Genomic DNA, 22,873 nt, shown 5'->3' on the forward strand with positions numbered 1-22,873 from the left:
TTCGTCAATTTTAAGTTACTCATTAAGCTGTTTATATATAATAATTACATTTATCTAAACCAAAATTTAGTTCTGTCGTAGCATTCAACGATGTCATAGCATTATTGATTGTAGTCTTGTTAAAAAAATGTCATGCTGTTCAAACCGGTTGCAAGCCGTTGTAGCACTGAAAAACCGAAGCATGAGACTAAACAAGCTATATGTGTAATACCCAACGCACCTAGCAACACTATTGGTATATTTTAAGTTTTCTGGGAAGTACATAACTTTTAGCAACATCTGATACTATCATTATCTGCTACTACGACGGGTATGATTACATAGTAAGTTAGCGCTACCTGGGCGATAGGTGTAATTCACTCAACGCAGGGCGCCCAAACACAGAAAATGACACAAAATATTATCGTGCATTTTGAAATCCTCTGCAAGGTTGAGCAGATTCATGTTTGAATAAATGCGGCGTTGAGATACGCAGAGCACGTGACATAAGCGTCATCTATGCATCACCTTTTCCCCTCCGAAACGTGTTCTTTTCTGTAGTTTCGAAAACAGGACGTGTCAGAAATAGCTCACGCCGGTGCAGCAATTTTAAACCTTACCGCAAAAGCAGCCAGGTAGACTACAAGACATCAGATAACCGGACTCAGATCGATTTTGGCATAACATTTACGAAAATATGCTCCGCTTGAAAAAGTTAAAAATGTGTCCGCTTGTTCCAGGCCCAATGTTTGCGAGTACCAGGGCGGGTCAACTATGAGGACGACGTCAGCCCAAAGATCTTCAACTTCAAGCACAGGTAACATCAGTTGCAGTCTTTGTCCCAGCTTATTCGTTCCGAACGAATAAGCTGGGACAAACTGGTCCCGTCCCAGTTCGTGACGGACCTTTGAGCTCTCCGAACTCGGAATGTGATCTGCCGTATGGTGTCCCAGACTGAACTTTCATGGTTTATCCCAAAAATGCATGACCTGAAAACCAGCAGAACTGTCGCAAGTTCGATATCAGGAGGCGGACATTGCAAGTGCAGGTGTGGCCGGGTTTGCGGGTTTGGTTTCCCAACAACACATCTAGACCTTAACACACCCATTTAATGATATTGCTCACAGCTTTCCGATATTGTGAGCCATGCTGAGAAGAGAATGCTAATGTAGATATGGCGCGCTTACTTGGAGCTGTCTGTCCCTGATAGTTTTAAAAACGCAATCTGCCGCGAGGAAGCAGCCACAGCAGACCGCGTTCTTCCGAGACGGTTATCCGGATCTGCCGCGAGGAAGCAGCCACAGCAGACCGCGTGCTTCCTTGACGGTTTTTCCGGATCTGAATTCGAGAGTGTGTTGGAAAGCCACTTCCGTTGCGGCCCGAGCAGGGTGTAACTGGGCAATCAGAGCTACCGCCAGCTAGCAGTACTCTAATCAGCAATGGGCACCTGGGTTCACCACTATGTACACCTTCCTGTTCACCACGCTCCTGGTATGATAATAAGCCGTTGCGATTTGCACAGAGTTTTGTTGAACTGGTCGCATATTGCCCTCAAAATGATTCCTCACGACACTCTTCTCCGTGCAGAGATAAGCTCTTGTCTTTAATGGCTAATGAAGCTAAATATTGCGTCCGAAAACGCCTAGTCTTCCAAGCAACACACACATCAACTCAAAGCTTGTTATGGTAAGTCTGAATCTTTTGTCAGCGATCGCCGAACTGCCAGAAAATATCCTGGAAGTCCATTAAACACCGGCACGCGGTGTGGGCTGGAAACACCGAATGTAGAGTTGACAAGCCGGTCCTACCTTTTATGGTACCACGTGCAGAGCCGTCGTGTAAAATTCAAACGACGGCTTGTGTTCTGCTCTCGGTTAGTCATTGACTGATGCTATTTGGCTCATTGGAATTTCAAACCAGTCATGTTGTCTTCACGGTCGCCGTTTGATTTCTTAAACACTGCGGCAATGTTTCCATCTAGTTTGTGTTTCCCTCCGTTTACAGCCAGTTGATTACCACTCCTACATTTGTTCTGATGGCATCAAATGTCACGTAAGGCATGATCTACACATCTAGTTCCTGTGATCGTCGGCGGTCAGCGATCCGACATTTCATGCACCAGCGCACAAATCAGCACATCAGTCACACACAGTCAGCACAAATCAGCAATTTAAAAGCGAAAATACGAAATCCAGTTGAAGATGCAAGATGAAACAAGATGGCCCGCTTGTTTCACCAACGAATGCGACTAATGGTATCCCTGTGGGCCTAATAAATAACATAGCCCTCGCCACACGCCAGCCACGTGTCGCATGACGACCACAATCAGCACTGCACCTGTCACACACGAGACTGAGACCTTTCGAACGGAATGTTCCGCTTGGGAATCGATCACCTCGTGCGGGAAAAGTTCTGGAACGACGAATACACAAACCCACATATGACAAGCAAATAGTGTACAGTAGCTCCGCATGACAAATGCATGGCATGCCATTGTAGCTACACATATGCCTGTCATCAATAAGTACAAATCAATGAATACAAATTATGTATGTCGTTCAGTGCATAAGCGAGAAACATTATTCACATAGAAAAGACAGGTAGTAATGGCCTTATTCATTGCGGAAAAACCAGGAGAACTGGAGATGTTCATGGGTTAATATTTCGGCAACATACTTTTGGCGAAACAATAACAGGCTTCTGCTATTGTTTCGATAAAGGCATGCTGTCGAAATATCAACCCATCTATATCTCCATTCTCCTGGTGTTTCTCCGAGGAATAAGGCTTTTACTTTTGTCTTACCAATACAACTTATGTTATGAATACAAATGTAGTGGCACATAATATCGTATAATAATCTAGCAAACAGGCTAGTAGTGGTAATGAGTGTAATACAGATAATGTATTTTTTAGAAACCAAGCATTCTTGGGGAACCAAAATAGAAATATGGCGCTTTCAATATTTGAAAGATTGGAAATTCGAGGTTTTGCTGGTTTATAAGAAGTGGATAGCTTACAAGTGTCAGCCTGTAAAGTAACACACACAACACACACACACACACAACACACCACACACACACACAATCACACACACCACACACACACACACACACACACAACACACACCACACACACACACCACACACACACACACACACACACACACACACACACACACCACACACACACACACACACACACACACACACACACACACACACACACACACACACACACACACACACACACACACACACACACACACACACCACACACAACACACACACACACACACACACACACCACACACACACACACACACACACACCACACACACACACCACACACACACAGATATATATATATATATATATATATATATATATATATATATATATATATAATATATTAACACCCAAATAGGATATGCAACGATACACATCCGCGATTTCTGCTGATTATTGTAAGTAAAAAGAAGACAGTGATATGGCCATCTTATGCCTGGATTTTTTGCTGGCACCGCGGCATCATTTGTATGCGCCACAGTTTGAATATGCCCGCAGCGGAGTGCGTGATTTATGTGCTACGTTGAACAGCCTGGCGTGTGTGTTGCCGTGCTGAGCCGATTTACGATATTTATGGCTCGATGTTGCCATTATTTTCTCCGATCCGGCTTAGCCATCGGAATAAAAGTATCATGCCACCCCGTACATTAGAGCGTTCACTCCAAACAGATGGCTCTGCATATTTGTCTAAGTGGACTGTCACAGCGCTGACCATCTATCCTTTTTACGAAAGCAAACTGAAAGGTCATAAACTGACAAACCCTAAATCAAATTTTAACCGCTGCAGGAAGGTGTGTTTATTCAGAGTTCAAAACAACGTCTTTTGCTTGAATTCTCGTGCGCCTTGGCAAAGAACATTTGCCACGGCGGGGAACGGGGGATCGCGTCCACAGAAGTCTTGAAATTTAACGTTTCGCGTATTGTGCTGTGGGCATAGAAAGCACGAAACTTTAATATATTGTGTCCCTCACGCGTTCGCCACACTGCAACCCTTGTCGTAAAGGACCACTTGTGAAGACCATTCTGACTTGTATGAACATGCGCATGTTTCGTATTATATTTGCCTTGTGTGTAACGGGGCCTGTACCGGTTTGTGTGCTCTGCAGAGGACAGCACGTGTTCCGGTACCGGAAGATGTTCGTGCCTCAGGTCCGCACGCTCTACCGCTGCTGTGCCGGCTGGACTCAGTCTCACAAGGAGGGCTGTGCCATCGGTATGTCACGAGCGCTTCCTAAGCCTGAGCCATCTCCACGCCACAGGCTGGTGATTTGAGAATCACTAGGTGTAAAGTTTGGTGTGGATGGTGGCATGCGACTCGGTCTCTCACAGTTTTAATGCTTGATAAAGCAGGCCATTTTGTTATTTGCAGGGTGCCAAAGGCAGCCCGGAAGATGAAAATGATTCATTCTTTCCGCATTCTTGTTTGTAATGGTATTGCGCAAAATAATTACTGCACCCGAGAGCTTTACAGCGTCTATTTTCTAACTACGGACACTCAGTTGGCGGTTTTCGGCTATAAATATTTCTCAGAGATTTAAAGTTTGTTTGTGAAGACGTATAATTTGATAAAATTGCGGTTAGCTGCGTATGAGCAAGATCTTGCTTTTATGGACAGGTATGATGTCAGATCTCTTCATATCGAAACTTTTCAAAGCTTATAAAAATGTCCGTTGCATCCCTGTTGCAGACGCGGTAAAACAAACTTCTGTGTCCTTGTAGCGTCCTGTTAATAGGTGTGCAGTGCTTGCAGAGCTCACTTACAGCACTTACAGAGGTCGCTTACTGTATTTACAGAGCTCATAGGGCCTGCATACCTTAACATAATCAAAGATGAATGATCCTTGTATACAATGATCTTCAAAAGTACGCCTCGTTCCGCACACAATCGATGTATCTAACAATGGGGCGGCCGGCATGCTAAAATTTGGGTGAATTAAAATAATGTTGTCCTAGTATTGTTCCAGAATTGGCGTAAACGAACGGCGTGAGCTGAAGAAATGTCTATAAAGAATCTCTTTTAAAGTGAGTGTTTGCACATCTTTATGGGGGTTTTGAACTGAAATAGCCATCCTGAGGACTTACCGGTGCTGTTCACAACTCTGACCTCCTCAAGACCTAAGCCCCTCTTATTTCTGGGCTACATACCCACGAAAATGGAAAAGGTATGTTGGGGAAAGCATTTCAAAGCCACCTTGCATTGATGACGTCATAATGTCGTTCAAATTCTGTCATTCCATAAGCCATGCGTCGATCAAGGCCACGAAAATTATCACTGTCGAGTCGTTCATACCTGGCGTCCGTGAGCGTGATTTCCATATATAACGGCCGTCAATTGGCTCTCAATCAATGTTGTGCAAGGCGCCATGGCATAATCAAACCATGACGCATTGAGGACCATAGCTGCTAAACAGAGAATTGTGCTGTTTAGAGCAGTATTTTTCACTTAAAAAGTGTATCAGTAGTAACAAGGCTTATTTTCAGGTACATGTGGTTTGCTTGTTGCATGCAATCGAAACAGCATGACAGCAATCCTTTTGCTTGTCAATGCTCGGTATATTATGCAGCCTGGTAGGGACATTTTTTAAAAGAATTCAAAAGCTTCTAAACTGATGATTAATTAAAGCGTATTAATTTATTGTGAAAACGGCTATCGTCAATACCTTGCGTTCCAAGCTCCGCTTTCCATAAGGGGTCAATAGGATCACGGCCGAAGCCGGAATCTAAGTCAGCATAAGAACTTTGAGCTCATATTTATCACTGCTCTTCTTGCTTCATTGAATGAGTAGATGAACGACCATAAGACAGGAGCACAGGTCGAATTGTCCTACGGGTGGGGTGGGGAGGATGGAGCCCGGAAGAAGCTTAGCGTGCCATTTTTTTACTTTCTATCAGGTGCCATCTAGGGTGTAAAAGGAGGGCGACACCTCCGCAATAGCACTGAAGGGACTTCGGTGATGTTTTCCGTTTGGGACCAATTCTGTATTGGGGGTGGTGGGAGAACCGGGCAAACCTCACACTGGATAAACGTTTGATACATTGGATTTATTAAATCTACAATGCAAAGCGAAGCGTGGATAAAGTCAGCATCAAGCACACCGTGGACAGTGGGATAAGACGTAAGCAGGGTGACGCATCGGCAGCGTGCTGGGCGCGAAGCCAGAAGTCTAGAATTCTGCAGAAGTGGTCGGCGAGGGTGGAGACCCGTGGGGACCGCGTCTCCTTTGGGATAACGCTTTCAGCACAAGCGATCTGACCAATTGTAACGAAGTCACTCCCGAAATGAAGTACGATCCACATCTATTGCTCGAGATCTAAAAACATTGGCGCCCATTAGTTCTAGCGAAATGCGAGCTATATTGAGAACGCTAACCGCCTAGTAGAGCGTGGTTTCGATCCACAGACCTCTAGGTTATGGGCTCAGTACGCTTGCACTGCGCCACTCTGATGATGATGTTTCACGTTGCTCATGGTATCGCGTCGCCTGCTCCAACCGAATGTCTCGAGGAGTTTGGTCCGGTTAGATGATATCTCGCATCAGGGAGGGGCCCCGATGCATTACGCACCTCTGTGAGGGCCTCCGGATGAACCAAGGGACATCGGCCCTCGTTTCGTCAGAAGGACAGCCAGAAGGCACTCCGAGGTCCGGGCTAGAATGGAGGAGCTCTTCAGCCCCTGATAGGAAGATTACGTGTCTCTCCCTCCTCGACCTAGCGTTCTATCCACAGAGCCCCTGACACGTAAAAGGTAAGGGTCTCCTTAGTTTTGCAGTGGCGTGAATCGAAACATGGTCAAAGATTCGTGTGTCACGGGTAGCGCTGTTTGTTTGAGGACTCTGTTCTTCACCAGAGCAGAGTAGTGAAACTAGCTGTGTCTGAGCCTCTAAGCTCTGCGCGATGGAAGCTCCGAAGCCCCAATATTTTATAAGCCTGGGCGCTCGTCAAACCTAGTGGTCTTAGCCGCTCTAGCTGGCGCCGGGCGGCGGGCGCCGGACACGCCGAAGCGACCATCTATCGTGAATTATTTTTCCGAAACTGTTTTAAAATCTTTTCGTAGCCTTCAAAATCTCAACAGGGGCGTATATCTTAGCGACAAAATTCGAACAGTTACAGCAACACGAAAAATAGAGATTCCTCCCTTACGCAAGGAGTTTGCAGTGTTGGAAATTGCGAATCCGTTCGCATCATCAACCTGAAAATCGCGCGGGTAAAACGTACAGCGCGAACTACCTGCTAAACTATGAATTGATGTATGACGCGTTAAGGTGCTTTTCTCAGGCTTTTGATGATTCCGTCCGCTCGTTGGCTTTCATCTGATGTTAGCGACGAGGCCGATGTCGCGCGGTCTGTAGAGGATACATCGTCACACGCCTGGCCCTTTCTTTCTAATACTTGCGAGTGCGCACGCTCAAAAAGTAACACAACTTTGTATCCCCTTTAATCTGAATGAAGGAAGCACAGCATCACTCCAGGGGCTTGTGTGCATTAACGCGCGCTCGGGTTGGGGCCAAATTAACCCCCGAAGGTTCTTCCAAAATAGTTTCCGAGCGGCGGGACATAACGGCGCCGAATTTTGCACAGCTCTAGACAGTTTCATAACGAATCGTTTGGTATCAAAGATCTAGACTTACCTTGTAAAGTCGCTGGCCTGCGGCAGGTCATAGATCCAGCAAAGTCAATTTCTAGGGAATCGTTCAATCTGATGCAACGACGGAGCGTCAAAGACAGTCACAATTTCTGAGACATTTCCTTAGGCAACGCAACAGTTAAATGGACAAATTCCATTAACCTAAGGTCAGGTATGAAGGTTAGACCAATGTCAAAGCCAGTCTGCTTTATGACTCTAGAGCTTGCTGTGTGTGGCAGTTTCTGGTGCTTATTTTGAATTTTTTGCTATTTGTTTCTAATACTTGCTAGTGCGCATGCTCAAAAAAGTTACGCAACTTTTATTCACTTTTATCTGAATGAAGGAAGCACAGCATCGCTCCAGGGACCTGCGTGCATGAACACGTGCTCGGGTGGGGGCCAAATTGACCCCCAATGGTTTTTCCAAAACAGTTTCCGAATGGATGTCTGCGCGTACCCACGCGCACGCCTCGCGGACACCCAAGGTGCAAAGTGCAAGGTATGCTCTGCAAGGTGCTGAGGAGGCGCCATTCGCCTTTTTAATGCGCCTGCTCACAACTGGCCGAAACTGATGATCCAGCGTGCGACCGAGCAATTGTGAGCACGGACTGCTGACAAAACCGCGCTCCTAGCAGAGCGTGGTTTCGATCCACGGACCTCTGGGTTATGGGCCCAGCACGCTTCCACTGCGCCACTCTGCTACGAGTTTGGCATTCCAAAGGCACCTTCGATCTCCATTCCCAAGTTAATCAGGGCCATTGATGGCGCATCTTCCATTCCTTCCACTCCTCTGACAGGGCTACTTCTTATCTTTTGTATTAGCGAGATGGGCAAGATTACCACCCCATACCCACGCCATCTGGAGGCTCATATGTGCAAGAATGTCGCTGTAAGCGGTCACTCGTGTTTTCGTGATGGTTTGAAAGAGGTAAAATTTTCAAACCTGTTAGAAACCAACTGCATTTGACGTTATTTAAATGCATCGTTTGTACGTTCCGTATGAAAGCTCTTGAACGGTGGGTATTTGATATCCTTTAAGCGAAGGGAAACGATTCCTCAGTGGAACCATTTACAGACCCGAGGTTAAAGCCCCGGAACATTGGGAGCTTAGCATCCTCCAAAACCTTCAAAGGGTTCATCGATGAAACAAAGATGTGACACTGTAAAACATACTTTCACCTGTTGCATGCTTGCTTCGAACACCCGTGCACAACAAAGACAGCTGTCCGAACATGTGCTTCCTTAAACCTGTAGCGATCAATATCTGATTGCTCTGTCACTTACATGACGTGATTACGTCGGCACTGGCAAAAAAAAAAACAGTACCCGTCCGGGCATGCTATGCGAGGATTATAATTTCGCAAACTGATTGCTCATTGGTGTAGGTTTTTACGTGACCGTTGAAAGGAGCAGTCTTCGAACTGCTCCCAGATTTCAATATTGAGCATATAAGCTTCGCGCTAACAAAGAGTTAATTTCAAATGTCAAGATGCCCTGTAACTTAAAAAGGCGTTCACTGCTCTGTTCATAAACGTCGCGAAAGTAGAGAATCCCTTCTTCCTTCTCATCCCATATCTGGGCCCATAACCCACAGATCCGTAAAGCAAACATGCTCAAACGCACATGAACCTGCAGATAAGCTGCGAGCCAGCTTAACTTGCATCACCTCTAATGAAAGAGAATGCGATCAAGCCTGTCTCACGAACGAGAGAAACATCATGAAGGGTTCTGACTAGCTCGCGAAAAGACATGGAAGGTGCTTCGCGAATGATGCATTTCCGTAGCAGCGTGGCGCAGTGGAAGCGTGCTGGACCCACATAACGCAGAAGTCCATGGATTGGAGCCACGGTCTGCTAGGGGGGGGGGGGGGGTTTGGTGGATACAACCTGCACCCTGCCAGAAGCGCGCGCACGGAGCTTCGCGTCTCATTTGGGGTTCATGCTGAACACCCAAACGAGACGGTCATTCGTTATGAGATCAATTTCCGCCGGCGGTACAATAAACCGTTTCGCGGGTTAGTTGGTGCATAGGTGAACGTGTCCATGCATTGAAAAGGACCGCGTTTTCAGTGTTCCAGATTTTGCCATTGGGCATACAGGCTTTGCTTAGAAGACATTTGTTTGAAAATTCAATTGTGCACGAAAGGTTTCTGAAAACCTTCGCCTTTGTTCAAAAACGTCACAAAAGCATAAGCACCATTTACAGGAACATTCCTGCACATATGAGCATGCAGATGGCGTGCGGTCCTATTAAGATCTCAGATTGGATAGGACCAACCCTGTGAGTGGAACGGACAGGAGAGTCTTAAATGATTCTAACTGGCTTGCGACAGGACATGGAAGGTAGGTCGCAAAATAGGTATTCCCGTAACAGAGTGGCACAGTTGGAGCGTACTGGACCCATAACCCGGAGGTGCATGTTATACGGATGGTTTTGTCCGCGAGCCTCGCCTACGACTGCTTCGTCGCACAATGGATGAGCACCTTGGTTCGACCAGGCGTCCCATATGCCTGCATGGGCACATGGCTAGCACTCTTACCGTGAATGATGAAGTGAAGTGAAGTCACTCAATTTTTGTCATTCCACTAGGCATGCGGTGATCGACACCAGAAAAATACAATTATCAAGTCGGTCATGTCTGGCGCTCGTGAGCACAACTTCCAGACACAACGACTTCAGTGGACTCTCAATTAATGTTGTGCAAGGTACAATAGCCCAATCTTATAATGATGCATTGAGGAGCACATTTACTGAACAAAATAATGATGTTGTCTAGTACAGTATTTTTACTGCCAAGCATACCAGTAGTTATGAGTGAGCTTCTGTCATCATATCTGATGCTTACTCCAATATCTTCGAATGAGGAGCATTCCCTTTAAGTGACTTTGAATGTTTGCGACAGGACATGGAATATGCGTTGTAGGTGATGTGCTTCGTAGCAGAGTGGCGCAGTGGAAGCGTGCTGGGCCCATAACCCAGAGGTCCGTGGATCGAAACCACGCTCTGCTAGGTGGGTGGTTTTATCAGTGGACCGTGGTCATAAATGCCTGGTCGCCCGCTGACTGAGCAGACGGTTCAAACTTCCAGGTGTTTCATGTGCTCGAGCGTAGACTGCTTGCGCCTGCATGAGATCGACCATATTGCAACTTCGTCACGTGTGCAATCAAAGCACTTGCTGTGAAGGGGAAGGTCACAATCTAATTCATTACTGTAGAGGGTGAGGTCACAACAGAATTTAACCAGAACCGAGTTGTGGTCCGGGTTACTGCTTGTGACAGGTAAATACTGTAGGGACCGGTGAAGCGAGTGCAGGAGGAGTGTTGCTCACAAGCTCAGCGACTGGAGGCGATCAGCTCTCTTGAAAGCCTTACATAGTGCAGGAGAACTTCAGGCAATGCAAGGGACAAGTAGACTTTATGACGGTCATGGTTCACGCACTGGATTGAGTGCTCGTACGTCTAACCTGTCCGTTACAAAATACGACAGCTGACGAGCAGTGCCTGAAACTTCTGTTTGGCTAGTATGTTAGCATTCGATGGCACGTGAAATTGTCATCTACGGGAATTGAAACAAGCGTCGGTTGAGAGTTGCCAGTTTGAACCGCAGAGGCCAATTCCAGCAGGGGTGCCTGAGCCGACGGGTCCAACTGACGTCATGACCGGGACGATCGACCGGTGACGGGGCCGGGCGGCCCGCGGCGAGCCGGTCACGCAGGCAGAAACGGTGCCCCGGGCAGCAGAGTGGCGCAGTGGAAGCGTGCTGGGCCCATAACCCAGAGGTCCGTGGATCGAAACCACGCTCTGCTAGAGGTGCGGGTTTTGACCCTCATTCATGACCACCAGAGACGTCGCCAGGGAGGTTAACAGCGGAGAAGCTAGCAGCGCACCTGCACACGCGCGCCTAATTCGTGCCTTGTCCTGAAAGCGGTCGAAAATGAGGTGAGCTTTGCGTCCTTTTCCGGACCCGCACGTTCTTTGTCTATTCGACCTCCAGTTGTGTGCGTTAGTTTAACAGCCCAGGCGTCGCCATTGATGGCCGCCGTTCCAATACATGATAGCTGGTCCAGTTAACATCACAACGTTGTGCAATAGACCGACCGAGGGAGGGTAAAGCTCCTTCAGCCGTTCGCGTGAAGCAAAGCGCAGCATACCATAGGCAGCAGGGCATGCCGGCAGCAGAGTGGCGCAGTGGAAGCGTGCTGGGCCCATAACCCAGAGGTCCGTGGATCGAAACCACGCTCTGCTAGGTGGGTGGTTTTGTGAATAAGGCTCGGGTCCCGTCACAAGCGGGCGCGTGAAACTTCGCATCTCCCTTTGGGGGTTATGCTGAAGAAGACGAGAAGCGAGACGACCATTTGTGGTGAGATCCATTTCCAACGGAGTTAAAACACATCAAATGACGAAGAAAAAATATTCGTATGCACGTCAATCACGTTGAACAAGATACCAGTTCGACTTTCTTCAGCAAACCCATCCTCTGTGAGAGAATAGTGTGCGATGTATAGCATTTTGCGGGCTGCTTGTTCCCTGGGTAAATCTTTCCTTGCATTGCGAAGGGACCGTGTTTTCAGTATTCCGGACTTTGCCATGGGTCGTAGCGGGTTTTGCCTGGAAGGAAGTTATCTGAAATTCCAAAATGCACAAAAGTTTTCTAAAAATCCTTCACAGCGCGATTTTGCTGGCCTTGCACCATCGCTAATGCCAAAACTTAGCAGCAGCCCTGTCAGAGGAGCGACAGGAGCGTCTTAAAGGGGTGTTTCACATTTGCAAGGGGTTTTGAAGTGAAATGGCCATCTTGAAGATCATTCAGTGCAGTTCACAGCCCAGTTCTTGCAGTTCTTAAGGACTAAATTCATTTAATTTCTGAGCTACACGGTTGCCAAGATGTGACGAACCATCGGAAAACTATTTCAAGGTCATGCAGGCATCTGTGATGCCATAATAGGGCATTCATATATTGCTATCCATTAGCCATGCGGCGATCAAGACAAAGAAAATAAAATTGTTGTGTCGTTCACATCTGGTGTTCGTGAGCACAATTTCCAGACACGACTTCGATTGGGTCGCAATTAATGTTGTGCAAGTTGCAATGGTGTAATCTCATAATGACGTATTAAGGAGCACATTTACTCAACAAAGGAATTATGTTGCATTGGGAATTGTGTTCACTGTAAAGTATACCATTAGTTAGTAAAGTATACCAGTATAGTGGTAAGTGAGCTTATTTCATCATATCTGATGCTTGCTTCAATATTTTCCAACGAGGAGCATTCCCTTTCAGTGGCGCCGGATGTTTGCGACAGGACATGGGAAACGCGTCGCAAACATTGCATTTCTGTAGCAGAGTGGCGCAGTGGAAGCGTGCTGGGCCCATAACCCAGAGGTCCGTGGATCGAAACCACGCTCTGCTAGGTGGGTGGTTTTATCAGTGGACCGTGGTCATAAATGTCCTGGTCGCCCGCTGACTGAGCAGACGGTTCAAACTTCCAGGTGTTTCATGTGCTCGAGCGTAGACTGCTTGCGCCTGCATAAGATCGAGCATATTGCAACTTCGCCTCATGCGCAATAAAGGCACTTACCGTAAAGGGAAAGGCCGCAGTGGAGGTCACAATGGGAATGTCCCTCATGCAAGACCACCAGAGACGTCGCCAGGCAGGTTAACAGCGTAGTAGTTAGCAGTCCACCCACACACGCGCGCTTAATTCGTACCTTGTCCTGAATGCGGTCGAAACTGAAGTGAGCTTTGCGTTATGTTCCGGACCTGCACGTTCTTTGTCTATTGGACCTCCAGCAGCTGTGTCCCTTAGTTTAAAAGCCCAGGTGACTCCATTGAAAGCCACTGCTCCAATACGTGGTAACGACGTCGACCGAGTATAAAACCGCAGGGATACCCTGAAATCCCCAATTCGCCGGCTGCTTGGAGCGTTGTGAACGATATTGTCTGGCATGTGGGACTGCGTGCTGTAATACACTGGGTCTGCCTGGTCCAATCACGGTTACAACGTTGTGCAATCGACCGACCGGGGACTGGTGAAGCTTCCTCAGCCGTTTGGATCAAACAACCGACGGCATACCATGGACAGCGGGAATACGCCGCCAGCAGAGCGGCGCAGCGGAAGCGCGCTGGGCCCATAACCCGGAGGTCCGTGGATCGAAACCAAGATCTGCTACATGGGCGGTTTTGTGAACACGGCTCGAGTCTTGTCACAAGCGGGCAGGTGAAGTTTCGCGTGTGTTTTAGCGGTCATGATGAACACACAAGCGAGACGGGCCATTCGCGATGAAATCGATTTCCAATGGCAATACGAAGCACATCATTCGCCGAGGAACGAAGCATGGCATGCACGCTAGCTAGATTGAACAGGATACGAGTCTGACTTGCATCAGCAAATCCATTCTCTGTGAAAAGATAACGTACGATGTACCGTATGTTGCGGGTTGCGTGTCCCATTGGTAAATCTTCCCTTGCATCGGGAAGAAATGGTGTTCTCAGCGTTCCGGATTTCGCCATTAGCCATAATTAGCTTTACTTGAAAGAAATTGATCTGAAATTTCGTACTGTGCCAAACGTTTCTGAAAACCTTCATTTATGTTCATAAAGGTCACAAAATCATAAGGGCCGTTTCCAGGAATATTCCTGCACATATAGGCCTGCAGATGGCGTGCGGTCTTGCTAATATTGCGCCACCGCTGATGCAAAAGGACAACAGCAGCCATGTCAGAGGAACGGAGAGGAGTGCCATAAGACTCGGCCCGGCTTGCGGCAGGAAACGGAAAGAGCGCCGCGAAGTAGCGGTCTCTGTGGCAGAGTGGTGCAGTGGAAGTGTGCGTGGCCCATAACCCAGGGGTCCGTGGATCGCTAGGTGGGCGACTTTGTGCATGCTACCCGTATCCTGTCATCAGCACGCACGCGAAACTTCGCCCCTTCCCGTGGCGGGTGGCGGGGGGGGGGGGGGGGGGCGGGCACGCTGAACACACAAGCGAGACGACCATTTGTGATTAGATCGATTTCCAACAGAGTTAGAATCACATCAACTGCAGAAGAGTGAACCTTTGCACGCATGCTAATTTCGTTTAAGAAGATACGAGCCCGACTTGCATCGGTAAATGCATTGTCTGTGACAGAATGACGTGCGATGTACGTTTCTTTGCGAGGTGTGTGCCCCATTGGTGCACCTTTCCTTGTATTGATAAGGGACCGTGTTTTCAGTGTTCCGGACTTTGCCATTAGGCATAAGAGACTTTGCCGAAAAGGAATTTATCTGACATTTCAAAGGGCACTAAAAGCTTCTACAAATTTTCACCATTGTTTATAAACGTCACGAAAGCATCAGCGCCGTTTGTAGGGGCGTTCCTGCACATTTGAGCATGCAGATAGTGCGGGATTTTTCTAGCATTGCACCATCGCTGATGCAACAGGATAACAGCAGCCCTGTCAGAGGAGCGGTCAGAAGCGTCTTAAAGGGGTGCCTTACACTTGCAGGTGGTTTTGAGCTTAAATACTCTTCTTGAAGGTCATTCGGTGCAGTTAATAGCCCTCAAGGACTAGATTCCTTTAGTTCCTGAGCTACACGCCCGCGAAGATGTGCACGTAACTTCGAGAAGACAACAACTTTTTCCGGACCCGCACGTTCTTTGTCTATTCGACCTCCAGTTGTGTCCGTTAGTTTAACAGCCCAGGCGACGCCATTGATGGCCACCGTTCCAATACATGTTAGCTGGTCCAGTTAACATCATAACGTTGTGCAATAGACCGGCCGAGGAAGGGTAAAGAGGGTAAAGCTCCTTCAGCCGTTCGGGTGAAGCAAAGCGCAGCATACCATGGACAGCCGGCCACGCCGGCAGCAAAGTGGCGCAGTGGAAGCGTGCTGGGCTCACAAGCCAGAGGTCCGTGGATCGAAACCACGCTCTGCTGGGCGGGTGGTTTTGTGAACACGGCTCAAGCCCGTCACGAGCGCGCACGTGAAGTTTCGTGTCTCCCTTTGGGGTCAGTCTGAGCATACAAGCAAAACGAACATTTGCGGTGAGACCAATTTTCGCCGGCGTTTCAAAGTACGCCAATTGCCGGAGAGCGGATATTGGCACGCATTCTTATCTCGTTTAACACTATACGAGTCCGACTTGCATCGCTAAATCCATCCTTTGTGAAAGGATGACGTGCAATGTACATCATCTTGCGGCGGTGTGCCCCATTGGTGTACCTTTCCTTGCATTGAGAAGGGATCGCGTTCTCAGTGTTTTGGATTTCGCCACTAAGCAAAACAGTCTGCTTTTAATGAATTGTTCCGAACTTCCGTAGTGCACCAAAAGTTTCTGAAAACCGTCACCTCTGTTTATAAACATCACGAAAGCATAACCGCCGTGCGCAGGGGCGTGCCCGTACGTATAAGGATTGACAATGGTGTGCGGTCTCACTAACCTTGCACCTGTGCTGGCACAAAAAGGTAGGATAAGCCAGCCCTGTCAGAGGAATGGATAAGAGCGTCATAAATGACTCCAACTAGCACGAGAAACCACATGGAACGTGCGTAGCGAATGATTGGACTCCGAATCAGAGTGGCGCAGTGGAAGCGTGCTGGGCCCATAACCCAAAGGCCCGTGAATCAAGATTACGCTTTGCTAGGCGGATGGTCTTGTTCTATGGACCGAATTTTAGCCCCTTGTATGTCGCTAGAATCCGCGGACACACCTCTTGTCTCCCTTGGGGCTCATGCTGAAGGCACAAGCGAATTAACCAGTTCGAAATCACGAAATACTAAAATAACAACAAATAGTTCTGACAATAATTTATAACATTACCTATTCCCAAGGAGATATGAATAGTGTCAGTTGCTGGGAATCGGTTCTTCGCTACACGTCGTTCAGTTCCAACACGACAGGGTATATGTCGCATTGACAAGACCACCCACCTAGCGGGGCGTGGTTTCATCTATAGGCCTCTGGGTTATGGGCCGAACAAGCCTACACTGCGCCGCTCTAGTTTGGAAATCCAACACTCTGGATGCACTTTGCGTTTCCGCTCACAAGTCAGTCAGCGGCATTTATGCCGCTCCTATCCGCTCCCCTGCAGGGATACTCGCACCCTTTCGAACACGCGGCAGCGCGAGATTGGCTAGCTTACACGCCATCTGCGGTCTTTCGCGAGCCGCATTGTTGGTTTAGAACACCCGTGTTTAACGAAGACGGCTAGCCGGTATATGCAAAGGAGTATATCCTGCAATGTTAAAACAATAGCGTTTATATATATATATATATACATATATATATATATATATATATATATATATATATATATATAGATATATAGCTCGTGTTTAACCAAGACGGCTAGCTGGTATATCCAAAAAAGCATATTCTGCAATGCTACAACAATAACCGCAAAAATGCATTGTAAGTAACTGTCATTCCAGGCATCTTTTACGGAATAGTGCAAAAACTGGCGCTCTTATCGAGACAGGCCTTAAGCATTGGACATCGATGCAAGGTCTTATGTGCAAATGTTCGCAAATGTTATGAAGCGCTTGTAGTTATAATCACGCCATCGGGTAAAATGGGCTGGGGTTGTGGTTTGCGAGTCATAGCATTTACATCTTCTGAAATCATATAAGTCTGAAAAGTCTGAAAGCATATAAACGGAAGTCTTTTGATGATAGGCCAAAGTGGTTGATTTTTTTCGGTAATGAACTGCGCAGAAAAGTTATCGAGGCCAGATCTGCTGAATTATGGCTTTGAGGGCCTAGGTAATAGTTTTTGCTGGGCCGGCATTGACGTTCCAAACCTTTTCATAGTTGTTATGATGTCCACATCATTTTGCACCGGCGTTTGTACTTGAACGAGTAAGTCAGCAGTGTGCTATCCCTTCGGGACATGTTGTCTACAGACAATAGGGCTGTGTTTGTCAATAGGCCTGGGAGTCTGTCATTTTGATTTGGTTGAGAAGAAGAGGGCCTAAAGCCGATCTGTAATGGCGGCCAGTGATAATCATTGGAGCGGGCGAAACAGTTCTTCGTATTAAACGCCGTTAGTTGGTTCTCCGGCAGTCTGTCACGTGAGATTTTAGCCGGCCGGTGAGAGTTTAGACAGCCGGTGACGGTTTAGCCGTATGCCGTTGAGCAAGGTGTAGCCACGCGTGCACCTTTGGAACAGCCCTGCGTGCCAGATGTTGTCAAAGCATTTTGTCACGTCCGAAGGTACTGCCGCAAAGTCGTGAACTTTGTGTCGTGTTTTGTAGAGGCTGACTACCATGTACTTCAGCTGCATTCGAGTGCTGTGGTGAGGACTGTGACCAATCTGCTTGCCAGATAGCAGAGCATTTTCGGTGCAGTGGCTATAGATGTGCTTGAAATACCATTTCCTCAAAACTGAGATATAGCAACGCATTCGACTTAAGAGCATTCCGGCTGGTAATCACCCGGCTAAAGAACATTTTGAGAATTATAACTCCACGCAAACCATTGACATTGGACGTAAAAACGTTTCGGCAGATTGGCAGTCAGTAAATATGCATTTCCACCTATTAACGCATCAACGTGACACGTCGGCAAAAAGGAATGTCGGCAAGTTGCCTTTCGACTTCTAGCATTTTTCAAAACAATTTGCGTTATTGATACGGTGGTAAAAATTCTCGTCGACAAAACAGCATTACGTTAAATACATTCAGCAAAAGGGCAGTCTGCGAAATGTATTTCCGTTGTGTGCACGCACACCCAACTCGAAATTCGAGACGTAGCCGGTGCGCTGGCTTGTGGTGTGGTGGACAGTGGGGTGGACAGCATCTCCAGATAATGAGCGAGCCGCCACTGTCCTCAAGTCCATTTGACCCATGCATTACCTAAGGTTACTTCGCATTACGCAAGGCTCATGTTATATTTCCAAGAAAGCTGGTGGCCCCCAGTCCTTGGGAACGTCGCCATATACCACCTGCACACGGTTCACCTGCTCCTACCCTATATACCTGCCACAAGCATTAACCTGAATATTAAGTGAATGCTGGATATAATAGGTTGCTGCTCATTTGTCGCCCTTCGCAGAAACCAGCCGTCTTGCATATGCGGCGAAATTTCAGGGTGCCTGAACCCACGCGGGCATATGGTGACCTGGGGACGTCTGTTCATTCAATGGGCGACCAACCAATTGTGAGCACGGCGAGATGTCAAAACCACCCGTCTAGCAGAGCGTGGTTTCGATCCACGGACCTCTGGGTTATGGGCCCAGCACGCTTCCACTGCGCCACTCTGCTGCCGGCGTGCCCGGCTGTCCGTGGTATGCTGCGCTTTGCTTCATCCGAACGGCTTAAGGGGCGTTACCCTTCCCCTGCCGGTGTATTGCACGACGTTGTGATCTTTACTGGACCAGCTATCATGTATTGGAACGGCGGCCATCAATGGCGACGCCTGGGCTGTTAAACTAACGCACACAGCTGGAGGTCGAATAGACAAAGAACGTGCGGGTCCGGAAAAAGACGCAAAGCTTACTTCAGTTTCGACCGCTTTCAGGACAAGGTACGAATTAAGCGCGCGTGTGTGGGTGGACTGCTGACTACTACGCCGTTAGCCTGCCTGGCGATGTCTCTGGCGGTCATGCATGAGGGACAAAATCCGCACCTCTAGCAGAGCGTGGTTTCGATCCACGGACCTCTGGGTTATGGGCCCAGCACGCTTCCACTGCGCCACTCTGCTGCCCGGGGCACCGTTTCTGCCCGCGTGACCGGCCCGCCGCGGCCCGCCCGGCCCCGTCACCGGTCGGTCGTCCCGGTCATGACGTCAGTTGGACCAGTCGGCTCAGGCACCCCTGCTGGAATTGGCCTCTGCGGTTCAAACTGGCAACTCTCAACCGACGCTTGTTTCAATTCCCGTAGATGACAATTTCACGTGCCATCGAATGCTAACATACTAGCCAAACAGAAGTTTCAGGCACTGCTCGTCAGCTGTCGTATTTTGTAACGGACAGGTTAGACGTACGAGCACTCAATCCAGTGCGTGAACCATGACCGTCATAAAGTCTTCTTGTCCCTTGCATTGCCTGAAGTTCTCCTGCACTATGTAAGGCTTTCAAGAGAGCTGATCGCCTCCAGTCCTTGAGCTTGTGAGCAACACTCCTCCTGCACTCGCTTCATCACCGGTCCCTACAGTATTTACCTGTCACAAGCAGTAACCCGGACCACAACTCGGTTCTGGTTAAATTCTGTTGTGACCTCACCCTCTACAGTAATGAATTAGATTGTGACCTTCCCCTTCACAGCAAGTGCTTTGATTGCACACGTGACGAAGTTGCAATATGGTCGATCTCATGCAGGCGCAAGCAGTCTACGCTCGAGCACATGAAACACCTGGAAGTTTGAACCGTCTGCTCAGTCAGCGGGCGACCAGGCATTTATGACCACGGTCTACTGATAAAACCACCCACCTAGCAGAGCGTGGTTTCGATCCACGGACCTCTGGGTTATGGGCCCAGCACGCTTCCACTGCGCCACTCTGCTGCCCGGGGCACCGCTTCTGCCCGCGTGACCGGCCCGCCGCGGCCCGCCCGGCCCCGTCACCGGTCGATCGTCCCGGTCATGACGTCAGTTGGACCCGTCGGCTCAGGCACCCCTGCTGGAATTGGCCTCTGCGGTTCGAACTGGCAACTTTCAAGATGACATTTCCACGTGCTATCGAATGATATCACTCTAGCCAAGCAGGAGTTCGAGCTGCTGCTGGCCCGCCATGCTGTAGTGTAACGGACAGCGGGGGCGCAGGAGCGCCGTAACCAATGCCTGAGCCATCGTCGTCCCAAAATCCATTCGTTCCTTGCATTGCCCAGGGCCACTGTGCGTTATGCAAAGTCTATGTAAGGCGTTCAGGAAGACTGGTGGCCCCCAATCCCTAGGCATATGGGCTATGTCCCACCCACACTCGCTTCGCCGGTCTCTACAGTATACACCTGTCACAAACAGCAACCCGAACCTGAGATGAACTTTGGATAAATCAGGTTGTGACCTCAGCCTCCACAGGAAAGGCCTTTATTGCACATGGTGTAAAGATGCATTGTGTTTGGGCATATGTTCAGCTCATGTCCAATACCCCTATGCAAGCGCATGGAACGCCGTGAGGAACCCATTCACTGTGCGACCGAGTAATCGCGAGCACGGTTTGCTGACAAAACCTTCCTAACAGAGCGTGGGTTCGATCCGCAGACCTCTGGGTTATGGGACAGCACGCTTCCACTACGCCACTGTGCTACCGCAGACGTGACTTCGCTAAACGTGACTTCTTAACCTCGTTCTGTCTCAAGTCAGTAAGAGCTATTTGTGGCGCTTCTGCTTTTGCTCGGACAGGGTTGCTCCTATCCCTTCGCGTAAGCGACGATGCTAGAGTAGCGGCTCCGCACGCCATCGGCTGGCTCATATATGCAAGAATAACCCTGGAATTATTTTCTTTCGTATATGTTTTTGAGCAGGGGAGTGAAAGTCTCTGAAAGCTTTCGGAGCACAAAAAGTTCAAAATCGATACCCCTCTATAGGTATCTATGCCCGATACAAAACCAGGGAGTTGTGAGAGGTCCTTATCCCCTCTAATAACCACATAAAATGTTGCACCAAGGAACAATTAACCTGCGGAATGATCTTTGCCGAATAACATCCTTGGACGAGTACTGTTTGTTAGCCAGTGCCAGCATCATCGCGTCATATCAGTAACACGGCAGTTAAACAGCGACCGTGACAGATTTTGGCGACAAAAGGTTTGCATGCGCTTGGACAGTTGTTTTTGCTAAGCACACGTGTTCGAAATGAACACGCTACCCGTGAAAAGATGCTGCGAAGTACCACAACATCCTCGTTCTATTGCTGAAACCTTTGAAACATTCGGAGGATATCGAACCCCTAATGACTTACACACGTAGGGGGTCAACTTGACACCCCTTTCCCCAAGGTTTTTCCAGAGTGGTTTCTGAATGGTGCGGCGTAGCCGCGCCAAATGTTGCATAGCTGCAAACAGTTGAATATAAAATCGTTTGGTATTACAAATGGAGATGTACCTTGTAAGGTCACTGACCTATGGCAGATCAAAGTCAGGCTATGGTTTCAGCGAGGTCAATTTCTAGGGGATCTTTCAATCTGATGCAACAACGGAGTGTGAGACGAAGCGATACGTCTCTGAGATGCTTTCTCAGGGAATACAAATATTAAATGACCAAATTACGCTGACCTATGGTCAGGTATAAAGGTCAGACCAAGGTAAAAACCAACCTGTTACATTACTCTAGATCTTGCTGTATTGGATAGTTTCTGGTGCTCATTTCGAATTGATTGATAGCAGAAACCGCATAACACATCTTCCATGGACTTCTTGGAGGTCAGAATAGGTCATAGACTTAAAGTGACCAAATCAATATTTTGTTTTTAGAAACAAACTGCCTGGCGTAATCTTTGACGCTTGTTCAAATGCAAAACTCAGAGCCATGAGTATGATTTTGGCCACCGTGACCTTCAAAAGGTCAAACAAAGTCATTGACCTTAAATGAGCACGTGACCTTTTGCTTAGAAACAGTTATCTAGGTTCTGGGGACACTTTGGAAACCAGCCTGGAATTTGACCTTGTTTCACCTTGTTTGATCCAAAGGGTTTTTACCCATAAACATCAAACTTTGATCTAAGTGAGTTCAGGTATATGTCAACACGCCCTGTAAATTTAGTGTCTCTAGCTTTCTTAGTTCCCGAGATCTCAGGGGGTCAAATTGACCCCCCCCCCCCCCACCCGAGCGAAGGGTATCTAGCCGGTCACCCAGGACGCGTATTAAACTGACGCATTTATCGACGTTTCCAAGGACGGTGGTTGTTGAGTGATTATAGCGCTCGACTCTGGACCTGTAGGTTATCAGTTCGAGCCCCCGCCACGCCACCACTGTATCCCACATGACACCCTAATAAAAGTGGCCGTTTCAATATGTCTCGTCAGTCAGTGAGCCATAAATAAAATCTCAATCGTTGTTATAGACGGTTTCATTGCTGAAACTTTTCGTATTTTTGGCGATATCGAAGTCCCAGTGCTCAAGGACTTTGGTATGAGAAGTATAGGCGATCCGAGCAGATATTTACCCAAATATAATTTACTTTAATGGTCAGATGTAATTGGCTCCAGCGCTCCAAAAAATTTAAAACCTTTTTCCTTAACGTCTCGAAAAATATAGACGGTGCACGGGGCCATTCCTGCACATATGAGCCTGGAA

General features: G+C 48.0%; 1 protein-coding gene and 8 non-coding genes across 9 annotated transcripts in view; 5 read left to right on the plus strand and 4 right to left on the minus strand.

Moving 5' to 3' along the window:
- Positions 1-22,873, plus strand: part of LOC119097498 (multiple epidermal growth factor-like domains protein 6) — a 70,933-nt gene that overhangs the window by 4,169 nt on the left and 43,891 nt on the right. Inside the window, exons 3-4 of the mRNA XM_037220528.1 lie at positions 720-796; positions 4,152-4,258. Of these exons, the coding sequence (XP_037076423.1) occupies positions 720-796; positions 4,152-4,258 (184 nt within the window). The remainder of the gene's footprint in view (positions 1-719; positions 797-4,151; positions 4,259-22,873) is intronic.
- Positions 8,297-8,368, minus strand: TRNAM-CAU (transfer RNA methionine (anticodon CAU)). The gene has a single exon. It is a non-coding gene; the product is annotated as a tRNA-Met (tRNA).
- Positions 10,605-10,676, plus strand: TRNAM-CAU (transfer RNA methionine (anticodon CAU)). Its single transcript has one exon. It is a non-coding gene; the product is annotated as a tRNA-Met (tRNA).
- Positions 11,402-11,473, plus strand: TRNAM-CAU (transfer RNA methionine (anticodon CAU)). Its single transcript has one exon. It is a non-coding gene; the product is annotated as a tRNA-Met (tRNA).
- Positions 11,841-11,912, plus strand: TRNAM-CAU (transfer RNA methionine (anticodon CAU)). Its single transcript has one exon. It is a non-coding gene; the product is annotated as a tRNA-Met (tRNA).
- On the plus strand, positions 13,006-13,077 carry TRNAM-CAU (transfer RNA methionine (anticodon CAU)). Its single transcript has one exon. It is a non-coding gene; the product is annotated as a tRNA-Met (tRNA).
- Positions 18,834-18,905, minus strand: TRNAM-CAU (transfer RNA methionine (anticodon CAU)). The gene has a single exon. It is a non-coding gene; the product is annotated as a tRNA-Met (tRNA).
- TRNAM-CAU (transfer RNA methionine (anticodon CAU)) lies at positions 19,273-19,344 on the minus strand. Its single transcript has one exon. It is a non-coding gene; the product is annotated as a tRNA-Met (tRNA).
- TRNAM-CAU (transfer RNA methionine (anticodon CAU)) lies at positions 20,073-20,144 on the minus strand. Its single transcript has one exon. It is a non-coding gene; the product is annotated as a tRNA-Met (tRNA).

The sequence above is a fragment of the Pollicipes pollicipes genome, unplaced genomic scaffold (genome assembly GCF_011947565.3).
Source record: "Pollicipes pollicipes isolate AB1234 unplaced genomic scaffold, Ppol_2.1 Scaffold_4295;HRSCAF=5057_pilon_pilon_pilon, whole genome shotgun sequence".
NCBI lineage: Eukaryota > Metazoa > Arthropoda > Thecostraca > Pollicipedomorpha > Pollicipedidae > Pollicipes > Pollicipes pollicipes.